Genomic DNA, 16,569 nt, shown 5'->3' on the forward strand with positions numbered 1-16,569 from the left:
GGGGACATGGGAGTGATCCCAGATCAAGAAAGGATGTGGTGGGGAGTTCCCTGGTGGCCTAGTGAGTTAAGGATCCAGTGTTGTCACTCCTGTGGTGTGGGTTCAGTCCCTGGCCTGGGAACTTGCTGTAGGCATGGCCAAAAAAAATAAAAGAAAGGATGTGGTTTCTACCATCATGGAGGTTAAAGGATCCACTTTTCAGAAAGGAGATGGACATTTAGATCTCCAAACATATGGGTCTCCTGGGCATATGGTGCTCAGCAGGGGCCACCCACCAGCAGGGACGGTTGAGACAGACTCTAAACCCCACATGACTTGCTCCCGAGACGTAGCCTCAGACTGAAGGCGACCCAGGGGAAGCAAAGGGCCCTGATTTTTCTGGACCCCCTGATATGCTAACCCTGCAAGTATCAACACAAGGATCAGGCCAGACCCCAGGGTTTGAAACAACCTGTGCTCTTCAGAAGCATCTGAACATGTTGCTTCTTATCCAGAGGGATGAAATGAATTGCCTTCTTGGGGCCCAGTGAACTCTGGTGCCATCCAGATGCCACCAGGTACCAGTGGAGCATGAACTGATGCCCCTGAGGAGGCAGTGTGTCTGTCTCCAAAGTAAAAGTACCAGGCCCGAGGCTCCCCAGGGCGGAAGTTAATTGGCCAATCAGAACAAAGGGGACGAAGAAGCGCCAGGCTTGCTTTTCCCTAATTACCCAGAGAGGAGAAGCTGCTTTCTAAATACCCACCAGACCTCTGTGAGGCAGGTGATGCCTCCACTTGGCCTACAGAGGGACAGGAATAGAAGGGAAAGTGCTTCGGGTCCTGGTGAGTCAGCGCTGGGCCAGGAACAGGGCCCAGAAATTGCCCTCTGCTTTTTCTGCATTTCCTTTCCTGTCATTACTGGTTACTAGGTAACCAGAGTATTTTCCTGTAAACAGCAGCCTCTTCTCTTTGTGCCCGGGCAGATTCATTCACCGAGGCCCTAATCCAGGGCTGCTGGCCGTTGGTCTCTCCTTTGCCCCCTCACACACACTCAGGAACCTTCGCCCGCGTTCCCACTGGTGGTGGGTGTTACTGGGCAGCGTCTCCAGAAGGTCAGGCGTGCCTGGTAAACGCCACACCAGCGAGGAGGGGAAGCTGCAGCAATGGCCCTGCCCTCTCCAGATTTCCCCAGTCTGCCCTTATCTGGGACCAGATGGCAAATGAAATATGCTTGGCTCATAAACAATAAGCAATAAACATAAACATAAATGTGCTTGGCTCATAAACACTGGGCACGTCTCTGTGCCACAGAGAGCCCTGGGCGAACCAGGCCAGGCTGGACCACGGTCACGTTGGAGGAAACGACCACTGATGAAGAGAGTCGGGGAAGAATGCTCAGGTCTCTGCTCAGAGAAGAAAAACAGGAGAGAGGACAAATGAGGGTGATGGAAACAACGGGAGGACGGCCCCGGAAGGATCCCGGTTCCTAATGCAAGTTCCAGTTCAGAGCGGAAGCACAGCCGCCCAAGGTGACTGCGACCACCCAGGAGCCTGACTCTGCTGAGCAGCGAGAAGGAAAGCAGAGGACTGCATGTTGTGTCGGGCTGACTGGTGCCCCTGTCCTCGGGCTAGCTACCTCCCTGTTGCCCCCGGGGGAAGGGTCACCCTAATCCTGCCTCACACCTTCCAGAAAGACTCCTGAAACTGCTGGTCTTGCCTTCAAGGACTACTGGCTTGGCAAACCAGCGGATTGAGAAAGGCAGCATTGAGAAAGGCAGCATGCTCTTGCTTATTCTTTGTGGCTGAAAGCTAATTGCCGGATGGGTTTTTTTGTGTAATTTTTTATTGTGGAAATTTCAAACATCAACAAAATCCACACACAGGACAATGAACCCCACGTAGTCGCCATGGACCTCTGTGCTTATCAGCATCCTGCCATTCTTGTACCACCTAAACCTACACCCACTCCCCATCCTTCACTAGTTAGTAAAGGTTTTTTTGTTGGTTTGTTTTTGGGTTTTTTTTCTTTTTTTCTGCAACAGCCACATGGTCCAGGGATCGAACCCATGCCACAGTAGTAACCAGAGCCACAGCAGTGACACCACCAGATCCTTAACACCCTGAGCCACCAGGGAACTCCAGTAAAGGTTTTTTAAGGTTAAGATTTATAGACAGTAAATGGGCAAACCATAGCTGTCCAGTTTTGACAAATGCATTGTCCATGAAAAACACACCCTATCCCATGAGAATGTGACTATCCACCTCTCTCTGACCCCACTCCCACCTTCCCAGTCAATCCCTGCACCCACACTCTTCTCAATTGTTTTTTTTTTTTTTTTGACTTTGGATTAATTGGCTTTGCCCGTTCTGTATTTTGTATATATTTTTTCAGATCTGTCTTCTTTCACTCAGTGTAATGATTTTGAGATTCACCCATGTGTTAACGTTTGTCAGTAGTTCATACTTTTCTATCAATGAGTAGAGTTCCTCTATCAGCTTTTTGGCTGTGTGTGTGTGTGTTTAGTGGTTGCTTGAGGGATTACGCTATGCACCTTAACCTACCACAATCTGCAATTTCTCATTTATTCTTCTGATGGTGGACATTTGGGTTATGTCTCCCGTTTGGCTAGAAAACTGCTATGAACGTGCTTGTACAAGCTTTTCAAAGACATATGTTTCCATTTCTCTTGGATAAACATCTGGGAGAGGAATTCTGGGTTAAAGGGTAGGTTTAAGTTGTGAGAAAACTGCCAAACCTTTTTTCCAATGTGGGGCTATCATTTTACATCCCCACAAATGTATGAGAGCTGCAGTTTCTCTTCTGTGTGCTTACATTTATTGTTGTCATCAGATATATATTTTTTCGGCCTCAACCATGGTGTGTGGAAGTTCTTGAGCCAGGGGTTGAACTCGAGGCACAGCAGTGACAACACCAGGTCCTTAACCCACTGATCCACAAGAGAACTCCAGATATTTTTATTTTAGCCATTCTAGCAAGTGCTTAGAGGCATCTCATTGCAGGTTTAATTTGCATTTCCCTAGTTACTAATGTAGTTGAGCACGACTTCATGTATTTTGGGGGCATCCGTACATCTTTGTGAAGTGGCCTGTCCAAGTCTTTTGTTCATTAGGTTGTTTTCCTATTATTGAGTTGTAGGAGCTTTTTATATATTGTGGATAAAAGCCCTTTGTCAGATACATATTTTGCAAAATAGTTTCTCCAAATTGTGACATATCAATTTGGGTGTTTTGTTTGTTCATTTGTTTGTTTGTTTTTAGGGCCGCACCCATGGCACTTTCCCTGGCCAAGTTCCGAGGCTAGGGGTTTAATCAGAGCTGCAGCTGCCAGCCTACACCACAGCCACAGGAATTCCAGATCCTAGCTGCATCTGTGACCTACACCACAGCTTGTGGCAATGCCGGATTCTTAACCCACTGAGCAGGGCCAGGGATGGAACCTGTATCCTCATGGATACCAGTTGGGTTTGTTACCACTGAGCTGCAGTGGGAACTCCCTCAATTTGGGTTCTTAAGGAAACCTTTTAAGATAAGTTTCAAATTTTGACGAAATCTAAGGTATCATTTTTTTTTTGTCTTTTGTCTTTTTTGTTGTTGTTGTTGCTATTTCTTGGGCCGCTCCCTCGGCATATGGAGGTTCCCAGGCTAGGGGTTGAATCGGAGCTGTAGCCACCAGCCTAAGCCAGAGCCACAGCAACTCGGGATCCGAGCCGCGTCTGCCACCTACACCACAGCTCACGGCAACACCGGATCCTTAACCCACTGAGCAAGGCCAGGGACCGAACCCGCAACCTCATGGTTCCTAGTTGGATTCGTTAACCACTGCGCCATGACGGGAACTCCCTAAGGTGTCAATTTTTTTCTTTATGTTTACTACTTTCTGCATCCTGAGAGACCTTTACCTATACCCCCATTTTCTCCTAGTAGTTATAGTTTTAGCTTTTATGTATAAGTCTATGATCTAACTCAAAATCATTTTTGTGTATTGTGTGAGGTAGAGATCAAGATTCATCTGTTTTTCTCTTCCCATATGAATCATTCGTTCAAGCAAGTTTCCTTTCTCTGTTGAGTTGCCTTGACACCTTTGTCAAAACTCAATGCAGGCAGAAAAGTGCTGGGGCTTCATTAGAAAAAAAATCAATTGACATTGTAAGTATGGGTTATATATTTCTGGATTAAATTTATTAATTTTTGTTCTAATTTTTGCATATGTTTTCATCAGAGATATTGGTCTAAATACTTTTTTCATAATAGCTTTACCAAGTTTTGGTGTCAGGGTTTGTTTGTTTTCTTTGGGTTTTTTTTTGGGGGGGGGGCTCTTTTTTCTTTTTAGTGCCACACCTGCGGCATATGGAGGTTCCCAGGCTAGGGGTCTAATCGGAGTTTTAGCTGCTGGCCTACACCACAGCTACAGCAACATCAGATCTGAGCTGCGTCTGCAACCTAACCACCACTCACACCAACGCCAGATCCTTAACCCACTGAGAGAGGCCAGGGATCGAACCTGCGACCTCATGGTTCCTAGTCAGATTCGTTTTCGCTGTGCCATGATGGGAACTCCTGGTGTCAGAGTTTTGCTGACCTTATGAAATGAGTTGTGATGTATTCCTTTCACTATTTTCTGATGGAATTTGTGTGTTAATTCCCATCCCATTTGATTGCATTCACCAGTGAAACTGTTTGTGCCTGGAGTTTCCTTTGTAGAAAGGTTTTCCATAATGTATTCAATTTCCTTGTTAGATATATAACATTCATATTTTTTATTTCCTCTTGCATCAGTTTTGGTGTGTTGTGTTTTTCAAAAAAGTGTTCATTTGATCTAAATTGAACTTACTGGCTAAAGTTGTTCATAATCATTTCTTATTATCATTCTAATTTCTAGAGGTATTGCGTAGAGGTATATCTCATTTCATTCCTGACACTGGCAATTTGTAGTTATTTTTCTCTCCTTTTCTCTTTTGTTCACATGAGAGAACAAAACATGTTCTCTTTAATAAGGGATTGTCATTCTTTTTTTAGGTTGGTTTTTTTTTTTTCTGGTCTTTCGAGGGCCTCATTTGAGGCATATGGAGGTTCCCAGGCTATGGGTCGAATTGGAGCTATAGCCAATGGCCCAAGCCACCCAGGTCCGAGCTGCATCTGTGACCTACCTCACAGCTCATGGCAGCGCCTTAACCCTAACTCATAACCCACTGAGCGAGGCCAGGAATCGAACTGGAACCTATGTCTTCATGGATGCTAGTTAGATTCGTTTCCACTGAGCCATGATGGGAACTCCTCTTTTTTCTTTTCTAGGATTTTTTTTAAAGAACAGTTTTAGGTTCACAGCAAAATTGAAAGGAAGGTACAGAAATTTCCCATATATCCATTGCCTTCACACATGCACAGCTTCCCGCATGATCAACATCCCTCACCACATGGTACACTTGTTACAATTAATAAACTTGCCCTAACATGTCATTATCACACAAAGTCCCTACTTTACATCAGGCTTCACTCTTGGTGTTGTACTTTCTATGGGTTTGGACAAATGTGCAGTGTCATACAGAGTATTTTCACCGCCCTAAAAGTCTTCTGTGCTCTTATCCATTCCTCCTTCCCCTGCTCCTGGCAACCACTGATCTTTTTACTGTCTCCACAGTTTTTCCTTTTCCAGAATGCCATATAGGTGGAATCATACAGTATGTATGCATTTACTTTCATATAGTACAGTTGACCCTTGAACAACACTGGTTTGAACTGCATGGGTCCACTTATTTGTGGTTTGTTTGTTTTTTTTTCAATAAATATGTACTACAGTACTGCAAAATCTGTGCTTGGCTGAACCTAAGAATGCAGAATTGCAGAGACAGAGGGCCTATTGTGAAGTTATACTCAGATTTTTAACTGCACATGGAATGCCCTTAACTCTGAGTCGCTCAAGAGGCAACTATAATATGTACTTATGTTTCCTTCATGCCTTTTCGTGGCTTGATAGCTCATTTCTCTTTTGAGGAAATTTCAATTTTGAGGAAATTTTGGTTTTGTTCATTTCCCCTGATGATTGGAGAGGTTTTTAAAACTTCTATTAGTTTATCCTTTATTATTTCCTTCTTTTAACTTAAGTTTAATTTGCTTGTCTTTTTAGTGGCTCCTCAGGTTGAAAACTTTATTTTAAGCCTTTGTTTTTTAATGTAAGTTTATAAAGCTTAACTTTTCCCTCTAAGCATTGCTTTGAATGCATCCCACAGATTTTGATATGTCATGTTTTCATTATTTAGTTCAGAATATTTTCTCATTTCTCTTACGGTTTATTCTTTGATCTGTGGGTAATTTTAGAAGTGCATTTTTTACTCTCTAAATATTTTAGCATTTTAGATATCTTATTGATCTCTAATTTATTCCATTGTGGTCAAAGTACATACATGTTCTGAATAATTTCTTTCTTTTGAAATGTATTGAGACTTGCCTTATGGCCTAGAATATGCCCTATGTACATTTTTTTTGTCTTTTTTTTTTTTGCTATTTCTTGGGCCGCTCCCTGGCATATGGAGGTTCCCAGGCTAGGGGTCGAATCGGAGCTGTAGCCTCCGGAGGGCCTACGCCAGAGCCACAGCAACACGGGATCCGAGCCGCGTCTGCAACCTACACCACAGCTCACGGCAACGCCAGATCGTTCACCCACTGAGCAAGGGCAGGGACCGAACCCGCAACCTCATGGTTCCTAGTCGGATTCGTTAACCACTGTGCCACGACGGGAACTCCCCATATGTACATTTGAAAACAGGTTTGGGTGATTGGGTTCTGTAAATGTTGATTAGATCATTGTGATTGATGTGTCACTCAGATATTCTGTATCTTTATTGATGTTTTTGTTTAGTGCCTATCAGAATCACTGAGAGAAGGGTATTTAAAATCTCCATTCATGGAGTTCCCATTGTGGCACAGCAGAAATGAATCCAACTAGGAACTATGAGGTTGTGAGTTCAATCCTTGGCCTGGCTCAGTGGGTTAAGGATCCAGCATTGCCGTGAGCCCTGGTGTAGGTCAAAGACGTGGCTCAGATCTGGCGTTGCTGTGGTTCTGGCGTAGGCCGGCAGCTGTAGCTCTGATTAGACCCCTAGCCTGGGAACTGCCATATGCCATGGGTGCGGCCCTGAAAAGACAAAAAGACAAAAAAAAACAACCAAAAACTCCGGTCATGATGATTTATTTATTTATTTATTTATTTATTTATTTATTTTTATTTATTTTTCTTTTGTCTTTTGTCTTTTGTTGTTGTTGTTGTTGTTGTTGCTATTTCTTGGGCCGCTCCTGCGGCATATGGAGGTTCCCAGGCTAGGGGTCGAATCGGAGCTGTAGCCACCGGCCTAAGCCAGAGCCACAGCAACTCGGGATCCGAGCTGCGTCTGCAACCTACACCACAGCTCACGGCAACACCGGATCGTTAACCCACTGAGCAAGGGCAGGGACCGAACCCGCAACCTCATGGTTCCTAGTCGGATTCGTTAACCACTGCGCCACGATGGGAACTCCTGATTTATTTTTTAGTGCTGTTTTGAAGCTGTATTACTAGGTGCATACACATCTGTAATGATTATGTCATCCTGATAAATTGGTAATTTTACCATAATGAAACACCCCTCGTTGTCTCTAGTAATATTCCTTGCCTTGAAGTCTATTTTGTCTGGTTATTAAAGCCCCTCCAGCTTTCTTAAGATTAGCACATGGTTTATCTTTTTCCATTCTATTACTTTCCATCTATGTATGCCTTAGTATTTTAAAAGGGTTTCATTAGCCAGCATATAATGGGATCTTGTTTTTTATCCAGGCTGACCATTTCTGCCTTTTCATTCAAGTATTTACTCTATTTACATTCAATGTAATCATTAATATGTCTGGATAGGGGACAGCCATTTTGCTATTTGTTTCATCTATTTTTTTGTCCTTTATCCCCTGCCTTCTTTGAGGATAATCAATTATGTGTTTCTTATAGTTTAGATGGCAGAATTCTTCAGGTTTTGGTTAGATAGAATGTCTTTATTTCATCTTCCTTTTAAGAATAGCTTTGCTGGAGTTCCTGTCATGGCTCAGTGGTAATGAACCCAACTACTATCCATGAGGACGCAGGTTCAATCCCTGGCCTTGCTCAGTGGGTTAAGGATCCAGCATTGCCATAAGCTGAGGTGTATGCCAGCAGAAATTAGATTGTAGCTTCAATTAGATTGTAGCTCCAATTAGACCCTTAGCCTGGGGTCTAATCCATATGCCACGGTGCAGCCCTAAAAAGACAAAATAAATAAATAATAAATTTTTAAAAAGAGAATAGCTTTGCTAGATATAGAGTTCTGGGTTGACAAATTTTTGGCCCCCAACAAATTAAAGATGTCATTCTGTTGTCTTCTGGTCACCATTGTTACTGATGAGAGGTTGGTTACCATCTTTGTCATTGTTTACTTGAGTATAAAATGTAGTTTTCTCTGACTTCTTTACAGACCTTTTTCTTTTTAATTTTTTATTTTAGTAGTTTAACCATGCCACACCTAAGTTGATTTTCTTTATATTTATCTTTCTTGAGTTTGTTGAGCTTCTGGGACCTGTAAGTTGATGTCTTTCACCAAATTTAAGAGGCATATGGCCATTCTTCAAATATATATTTTGCCCTTTTCTTCTGGGACTTCAGCTATATGTATGTTAGACTACATGTTCTGTTCATTTTTCTTCATTTGTTTTTCTCTCCATTTTTCAGACTGGGTTCTATTGATCTATCTTCGAGTTCACTGACTCTTCCTCTACATCTCTAATCAGCCATTAAGCCTCTCCAGTGAAATTGCCATTTTAATTACTGTGCTTTTCAGCTCCCAAATTTCTACTTGGTTCTTCTTTAAAATTTCTGTTCCTCCATTGAAATTCTCATATGTTCATTCATTGTGCGTATAACTTCCTTTCAGTTCTTGAAGCATATTTTTAGTAGCTGCTTTGTATCACATAGATTAACTTAGTTTGGCTGTAACTGACTTCTCTCTTTTTTTTCTTTAGTAAGAGTCACAATTTCCTATTTCTTCTCATATTCTTTATTGGATTCTAGATACCATGATTGATACGTTGTAGAATCTCTAGATTCTCTGTTCCCCTGACTGAGTCCTCTCTTTAACTTGGCTGAAGCAAGTAACAGCTGAAATCTCCTCATAGCTTTTTTCATCTATGTACTGTTGGTTTTTCACCAAGACTCCCATGTCTACCCCAGTTGGCTAAAGATTTGGGTGGACCCTGTAGTTGGATTTGGAAGTTCACCCCCTCTGTGGCTCACTTTCTTCCCAAATTCCCTCTCAATATTATAAACATCAAGACAACCAAGCTGCCGATTTCTGCCACCTAAGCATTTGTGGATTGAGGCATGCCCTCAAGCAAAAAGCCAGAGTCACTAACCAATGACAGTGGTCCTTCAAAGGTAGGCTCCCTGGCAATGTCTGACTGCTTTGGTCACCCTCTAGTGTCATTAAATAGTTGCTTTGAAAAGAAACAAACAAACAAACAAAAAAACCCACTTGTCTAGATTTTATAGTTGATATCAGGAGGAGTTAGTCCAACCAATTTGCTCTATCATTCCTAAAAGACAATGCTCTGTTGCATACCTTTTAAAAACTACTTTTCTTTAAAAAAAACCCTAAACTTTAATGTGTCAAGAACCCTTGATTAATGGACCAAAATAAAACTTTTTTTTGTCTTTTGTCTTTTGTCTTTTTTGTTGTTGTTGTTGTTGCTATTTCTTGGGCCGCTCCCGCGGCATATGAAGGTTCCCAAGCTAGGGGTTGAATTGGAGCTGTAGCCACCGGCCTACGCCAGAGCCACAGCAACACGGGATCCGAGCTGCGTCTGCAACCTACACCACAGCTCACGGCAACACCGGATCGTTAACCCACTGAGCAAGGGCAGGGACCGAACCCGCAACCTCATGGTTCCTAGTCGGATTCGTTAACCACTGCGGCACGACGGGAACTCCCAAAATAAAACATTTTTTAAGGAAACCAGATCAGCTTATGTGCAACCTACAACCTTGATTATCTTAGGTGGGTGAGAAAGGATTCTATACAGGATGCATTGTAGGGACCCCTGTGTGAATTTCGTGGGGCTGCCATTCAAAGGACCACAAACTGGATGCCTTCAAACAACAAAAACTTATTCTATCACAATTCTGGATCCCTCTAAGGGAGAATCCTTCTTGCCTCTTCGAACTCTAGTGGACCTGGCAGTCTTTGGCATTCCTTGGCATCACTCTAGTCTCTGCCTCCATCATCACATGGCCTCTTCCCTGTGCATCCTTTTTTTCTATTACAAGAGCAGTGTCACTGGATTAATTAAAGGTCCACCCTAATGCAGTATGATCTCACCTCCATCCTTTCCTTGAGTGCATCTGCAAAGACACTATTTCCAAATGAGGTCACAGTCTGAGATTTGGGTGGATGTGAATGTGGAGGGATACTATTCAATCCACTCCAGCTCTCCAGAGTGATCTGTCCATTGTGTCCAAAAATCCCATCTTAAGTTTAAGGGATACATCTGGCTTCCAGGATTCCGGGATTTGATAAATCAATTTTATTAGCAACATTGTAAGCTTCAGGAATACCACTGTCATTTCAGGTCAGTGTCTGATATTTCCTTTTGCCTTTTTTTTTTTTTTTGGCTATGCCTGCAACATGTGGAAGTCCCAGGGCCAGGGATCAAACTTGCACCACAGCAGCAATCAAACCACTGCAGCGACAACACCAGATCCTTAACCTATTGCACCACAATGAAACTCCTCTGTTTGTCTTTAAATGTCAATAGCCCCACCCTCCTAACAACTTGGGTGGTGCTCTGGGGCCCCCTTCAGTCTTGTCACGTTGGTGAGATATGGCCTCAGAACTATGTGCTGGATCAAGGGCCACCAGGCCTCAAGGCTTTGAATCCAGGAAGTGTAATTTTTCTACCCATCTTCCAAAACCACATTGCTTTATCAAGCCCAAATTATATGGACCAGTGACCAGCAACTGTGGCCCATGGGTCAAACCTGGCCAATCGCCTGTTTTTACAAATAAAGTTTTATTAGAACACGGCCGGGATCATTCATTGTCAGCCATGGCTGCTCTTGTGCCATGATGGCAAAGTCTAGTGGTTGCAACAGAGACCAGCTGGGCCCCAAAGTCTCTAGTCCTTTACAGAAGAAGTTTTCTGACTCTGGTCTAAACAATATCTGCTAAGCAGTGTGATAGACAGCCAGGGCCTGGTCAGGGGCGTGTTAGACTAGGGAACACCCTAACATCAAAACTGCATGTGATCTTGAATAACTTGCATTCTGGAGGGTGCGTTCTGGCCACAGTAAGCAGAGCATGGGCCCACCATCTATCCCAGCCTTTCACAACCCCTTCTTGTTTTCATAAGACTTAAGCTGTGGAACATGAAACTGGTCTCAATGAAGTCAGCCTTCTCGCTTTCTCACTAGTGGATTTGTTACATGGAGAGTTCTAGTCCATTTCTTCCTAGTGCCACTGAAGTTACCCACCTGGCTTCAGATGGGAGTAAAGTGATATAGCGGGGCCGTATGATGGGTTTAAAGGTCAGAGAAAACTAAGGGACCTCGATTAAGCAAATTCCAACAGAATAATTCCATAGGTCAGTTCCATCAGGAAGGCAGAGAGAGTTGAAGACCCAGGCAATACATTATTGGAAATTCACAATCTCCTCTTCCTCCTCCTCAGAAAGAGGCAAAGAAAGTAAGGGGCACCAATCACTGCGTAGCTCTGGGGACATCTGGTGGTGAGAAGTGAGTCAAGGTCATGGGAAAGGAGAATGCCACGAGCACGGAGCACGGCCACAGTCCATCCAGTGGTATTCGGGAGTGAGATGGGGGAGTCACAGCATGGTCACTAAAAATGGGGTCGAGCCAACACTCTCAGATCCAAGTGCATACCTGCTTCTGCTTCCCTTAGGCAAATTATTTTAATCTATTATCAGTTTTTCTTTGTATTTTAAAAACAAAGCTAAAAAAAAAACAAACCTCCATTCATTATCAGAGGTGGGGACTCTTGGGGCTATACAGAAACATATATACATGTTCTGACAGTATGTCCTGGGCAGTGTGTCCTGGTGCCTTGTTGTTCCAGCCTCCCTGGGAATTAGGAGCCCAGAGACGCCACTGATGGGTGAACGTGCTCAGAGCCACGGCCAGGAGGGACAGGGATGGGGACAGGTGTATCTGACCATAACACTACTTCTTCTCTCTGCAGTTTTCGTATTAAAATGCTTCTCAGGAGTTCCTGTCATGGCACAGTGGAAACGAATCTGACTAGGAACCATGAGGTTGCAGGTTTGATTCCTGGCCTTGCTCAGTGGGTTAGGGATCCGGCATTGCCATGAGCTGTGGTGTAGGCTGCAGATGCAGCTCGGATCCTGCGTTGCTGTGGCTGTGGTATAGGCTGGCAGCTATAGCTCCGATTAGACCCCTAGCCTGGGGATCTCCATATGCCGCAGGTGCGGCCCTAAAAAGACAAAAGACAAAAAAATAAAAAATAAAAAAATAAAATGTTTCTCAAAGCCCTAAGGTAGCCTAGCCAGTGTTTATTTTAAAATGAAGCGCTTTCAGAGTTCCCTCGTGGCTCAGGGTCAAGGATCCAATGTTGTCATTGCTGTGGCGTGGGTCACTGCTATGGTGCTGGTTCCCTGGCCCAGGAATTTCCATATGCTGAAGGCATGGCCTGAAAAAAAAAAAAAAACAAAACAAAAACCAAGTGACGAGTTTGACTTTTAGCATTTTCCTGGAGTGACCATTTGTATCATCTGCCACTTTGTGCTGAGGTTAAATGAATCTTTTGGCAGAGAAGTTTTAAACTACCTTTTTGCAAGACTGTCTGTGCCTGACTACAAAGAAATATAGTTTTACGCTTTCTCATGGGCGAAGGAACAGAGGGCCCTTTTCCTTATTGCTGAAATGCTTGAGGACTTTTCTCCAGCCCAAAGCAATGTGCCATTTCTTTCCTCTGCTCTCAACTATTTTCTCTCTAGGCCAGTGGTTCTCAACCAGAGTTGAATCTGATCCTCAAGAGATACTGGGCAGTTTCTGGGGAGTGTGGTCCCTTGACAATGGTTAAGCCTGATCATATTGGCAAGTGAGCAGCAGTTGTCCCCAGCCCACCATTCAGGAATTCCTACAGAGCTATTTTTTGGGGGTTATATTTAGAAAAACATTCCTTGCCCCTCTCCCTTTCCTCTTCCTATGGAACAATTGTGCAACCTCTCCCTGCCCACTGTGCCCCCTTCCTTTCTCAATCTGGCCTGGGTTCCTGCATTTGAACTTGGAAGACAGTAGGTCATTACTGCTCGCATCTGAAGCTGCCTCTCTGGGCGTCATGATCACAGCCCTGCCCCACTCACTCTCTCTCCACCTCTCTTTAGAACTGAGCATGCAGAATTCAGAGGGCGGATCGGAATCGCCGGCTTCCGTGGCTCTGTGTCCGTCGGCGGCAGCCCAGGCGCCCGTGGCCCAGCCTGTGCCAGCCTCCCCGCAGGTAACAGACCAGTGCTCGGGCTGCTCTGGGAAAACCAGCACAGCCAGGGTAGATGCGGCCACCTTGGTTTTGAAAAACATTTCAACCAGCAGAGCGAGGAATCTGCATTTTTATGAATTGACTTCTCAGTTCCACAGCTGCTGCTGTTGGAAAAGCTGCACCCTTGTCCACCTCCCCAACACTGCGTTATTTGGCTTTTTCACTATTTGTTGAGAAGGTCCCACCAAGGAACCTATGCTCCAAACTCAGAAAGAAGGCACTTCCCTGACTCTGACTTAGTCTGTTCTTATCTGCTAGTGGAAGTTTTCTTGTATCTTAGAAATGACCCTTCTACACGGAAAGCCTTCCTATCCATAAGGCAAGAGAGAAGTAAGAATTGTTAGGAATGGGTTCAAAATTGAATCTAGCATTAGAATTGGTATATTCTTTCAAAATTGTGGAGAGGGAATTTTCACATTAAGGCTCTCCCAACTTCTAGATTTCTACAGCGGATTGAAATATACCCCACAAGTAGACATAAAGTTAGTGACATAATTCTACATGAAACTGAAGGTAACAGAACAGGAAATCATAGACATGTGCAGGGATCCACTGTGGCCATGGGATCATCTATGATTTACAAATCTAAAAGTTTAGGAGCATGACAGAAAGAATTGATTATGGTGGGGAAAAAACCCCCATAATTTGGCAAAAGCTAAAAAGGCAGACATTGAAGCAGTTTATTCAGCTTAGAATGTACAGTTGGACATGTTTAGGGTTTATTTCTTGGCCCCAGCGTGGGTGCCAAGAGGGCATGATCATTGTCATCTGTGACCTAATTGACCACTCTCTTGCCCACTGAGCCTGGTGAAGTAGCCGTTCACCTCGTGCTCCCTTGGGTCCCTCTGCCAAGCCCCAGCCTCAGGCACCCCTGGCCCAGGTGGCAGCTGCTTTCACTGCAGCAACTGCAGGCAGAATGGTCCCAGGGTGCTGCCATGGCCACCGAGTCTGTCCTAGGTTCTAGGGCATCCATCCCTGCTGGAGGTGGATCCAGACCCACCCCCCTCCACCCCGCCCCGGCACTTCAATCCCCCACCCAAGCACTCTCCCCTGTAGGCTGCACTGCATTGCCTGAACAGTGAGCACCCTCTGTACTGTGATACAGTCTTCCTGCTTCACCTCTCAACCCTGCGCCACATCTGGCAGAACTTTCCACGGTGGACGTGTTGTTCTATCACCAGCCCCACCAGGCTCCAAGCACTGGCAGTGTAGCCAGTGCTCCTGAAGAACTGAATTTTACAATTCATTTAAATTGAATTAAATTTCAATGGTGGAGTCCCCATTGTGGCACAGCAGAAATGAATCCCACTAGTAACCATGAGGTTGTGGGTTTGATCCCTGGCCTCGCTCAGTGGGTTAAGGATCCGGTATTGCCATGAGCTGTGGTGTAGGTCGCAGATGCAGCTCAGATCTGGCGTTGCTATGGCTGTAGTGTAGGCCGGCAGCTGTAGCTCTGACTGGATCCCTAACCTGGGAACCTCCATGTGCTGCGGATGTGGCCTTAAAAAGCAAAATTAAAAAAAAAAAAATTCAATGGCCACATGGCTACACAGTAGCTTCTGTATCCAACAGCTCAGCTTTAGGGTGTATGCATATAAATCCTTAATATTCTTTCTTATTTATTTACTTGCTGTGAAATTCACACAACATAAAATTCACCATTTTGGAGTTCCCACTGTGGCTTAGCAGTAATAAACCCGACCAGTATCCATGAGGATGTGGGTTAGATCCCTGGCCCTGCTCAGTAGGTTAAGGATCTGGTGTTGCTGTTAGCTGTGCTGTAGGTTGCAGATTCAGCGCTGATCCTGAGTTGCCATGGCTGTGGTGTAGGCCGGCAGCTGCAGCTCCTATTTGACCACTGGCCTGGGAACTCCCATATGCCTGGTGCAGCCCTGAAAAGACCAAAAAAAAAAAAAAAAAATTTCCCATCGTGGCTCAGTGGAAACAAATCTGACTAGTATCCATGAAAACTCAGGTTTGATCCCTGGCCCCGCTCAGTGGGTTAAGGATTCAGCTTTGCTGTGCGCTGTGGTTTAGGTCACAGTCTTCTTGGCTTGGATCCCATATTGTTGTGGCTGTGGTGTAGGCCAGCGGCTACAGCTCTGATTCAACCCCTAGCTTGGGAACCTCCATAGGGGCTCGGCCCTAAAAAGACAAAAAAAAAGAAAAGAAAAGAAAAGAAAAAATTCACCGTTTTAAGGTGAGCAACTCAGTGGCATCCAGAATATTTTCATCACCCCAAAAAGAAATTCTCTCCCCATTGGCAGTCACCCTCCATCTTTCTCCCCCAGCCTCTGACAACCAGGAATGCACTCTGTCCCTGTGGACTTCTGTGTTCCCAACCTTTCATGTGAATAGAATCACACACTCTGGCCTTTTAGGTCTGCTTCTCTGGGTGAGCATGGTGTTTTCAAGGTCCATCCACGTTGTAGCAAGAGTCAGTGCTTCACTCCTTTTTCTGGCTGAGTCACGTTTCCGGTGTGTGGAGGGACCACATTGCGTATCCATCCGGCCTATTGGTTTCTGTAGCATCTGTGTTCTCTTTGTCTTTGACGGTGAGTTCATGGAGGGCGGAGTCCCTGTTGAATTCTCAGTACAATGGTGTTTATAAAGCCAAGCTTTGCAGAATTACCACCACCAGAGAGAACGAAGAGGCGGAGCCACAGGCTTGAGTGCGTGTGCATATGCACAAGTCCCCACTGCGTGCACACCTACATCAGCCCGAGCGCATGCGGATGTGCGCCCTTCTGGCCTTTCCTGCCCCTCCCGCTCGTTTTTCCGTAAAGCCGCTGGAATTGGTGTGGTGGCTCGGGCTGTAACCTGTGTTTGTTTTCAGAACTAACCTCCTACAAGCCTAAATGTCCTCTTTCCTTCCCTTTTAGAGGGTGTTGGTCCAGGCAGCGGGCTCGGCTCCCAAAGGGGCCCAGATGCAGCCAATCTCCCTCCCCAGAGTCCAGCAGGTGCCACAGCAGGTAACCACAACACAGGAGACGCGGGACATGCACGGTTG

General features: G+C 44.8%; 1 protein-coding gene across 5 annotated transcripts in view; it reads left to right on the forward strand.

The window, feature by feature from the left end:
• Positions 1-16,569, forward strand: part of RFX2 (regulatory factor X2) — a 102,061-nt gene that overhangs the window by 42,375 nt on the left and 43,117 nt on the right. For 2 of the 5 annotated variants that reach the window (XM_047777361.1, XM_047777362.1), the window contains exons 2-3: positions 13,408-13,520; positions 16,442-16,531. The exons of 1 other annotated variant lie outside the window; for it this stretch is intronic. In XM_047777361.1, coding sequence (XP_047633317.1) covers positions 13,416-13,520; positions 16,442-16,531 — 195 coding nt within the window. In that variant the 5' untranslated portion in view covers positions 13,408-13,415. Of the gene's footprint in view, positions 1-13,405; positions 13,521-16,441; positions 16,532-16,569 lie in introns of those variants that run through there. 2 more of the 5 variants (XM_047777364.1, XM_047777365.1) reach the window with 2 other exon arrangements.

The sequence above is a fragment of the Phacochoerus africanus genome, chromosome 4 (assembly GCF_016906955.1).
Source record: "Phacochoerus africanus isolate WHEZ1 chromosome 4, ROS_Pafr_v1, whole genome shotgun sequence".
Taxonomy (NCBI): Eukaryota; Metazoa; Chordata; class Mammalia; order Artiodactyla; family Suidae; genus Phacochoerus; species Phacochoerus africanus.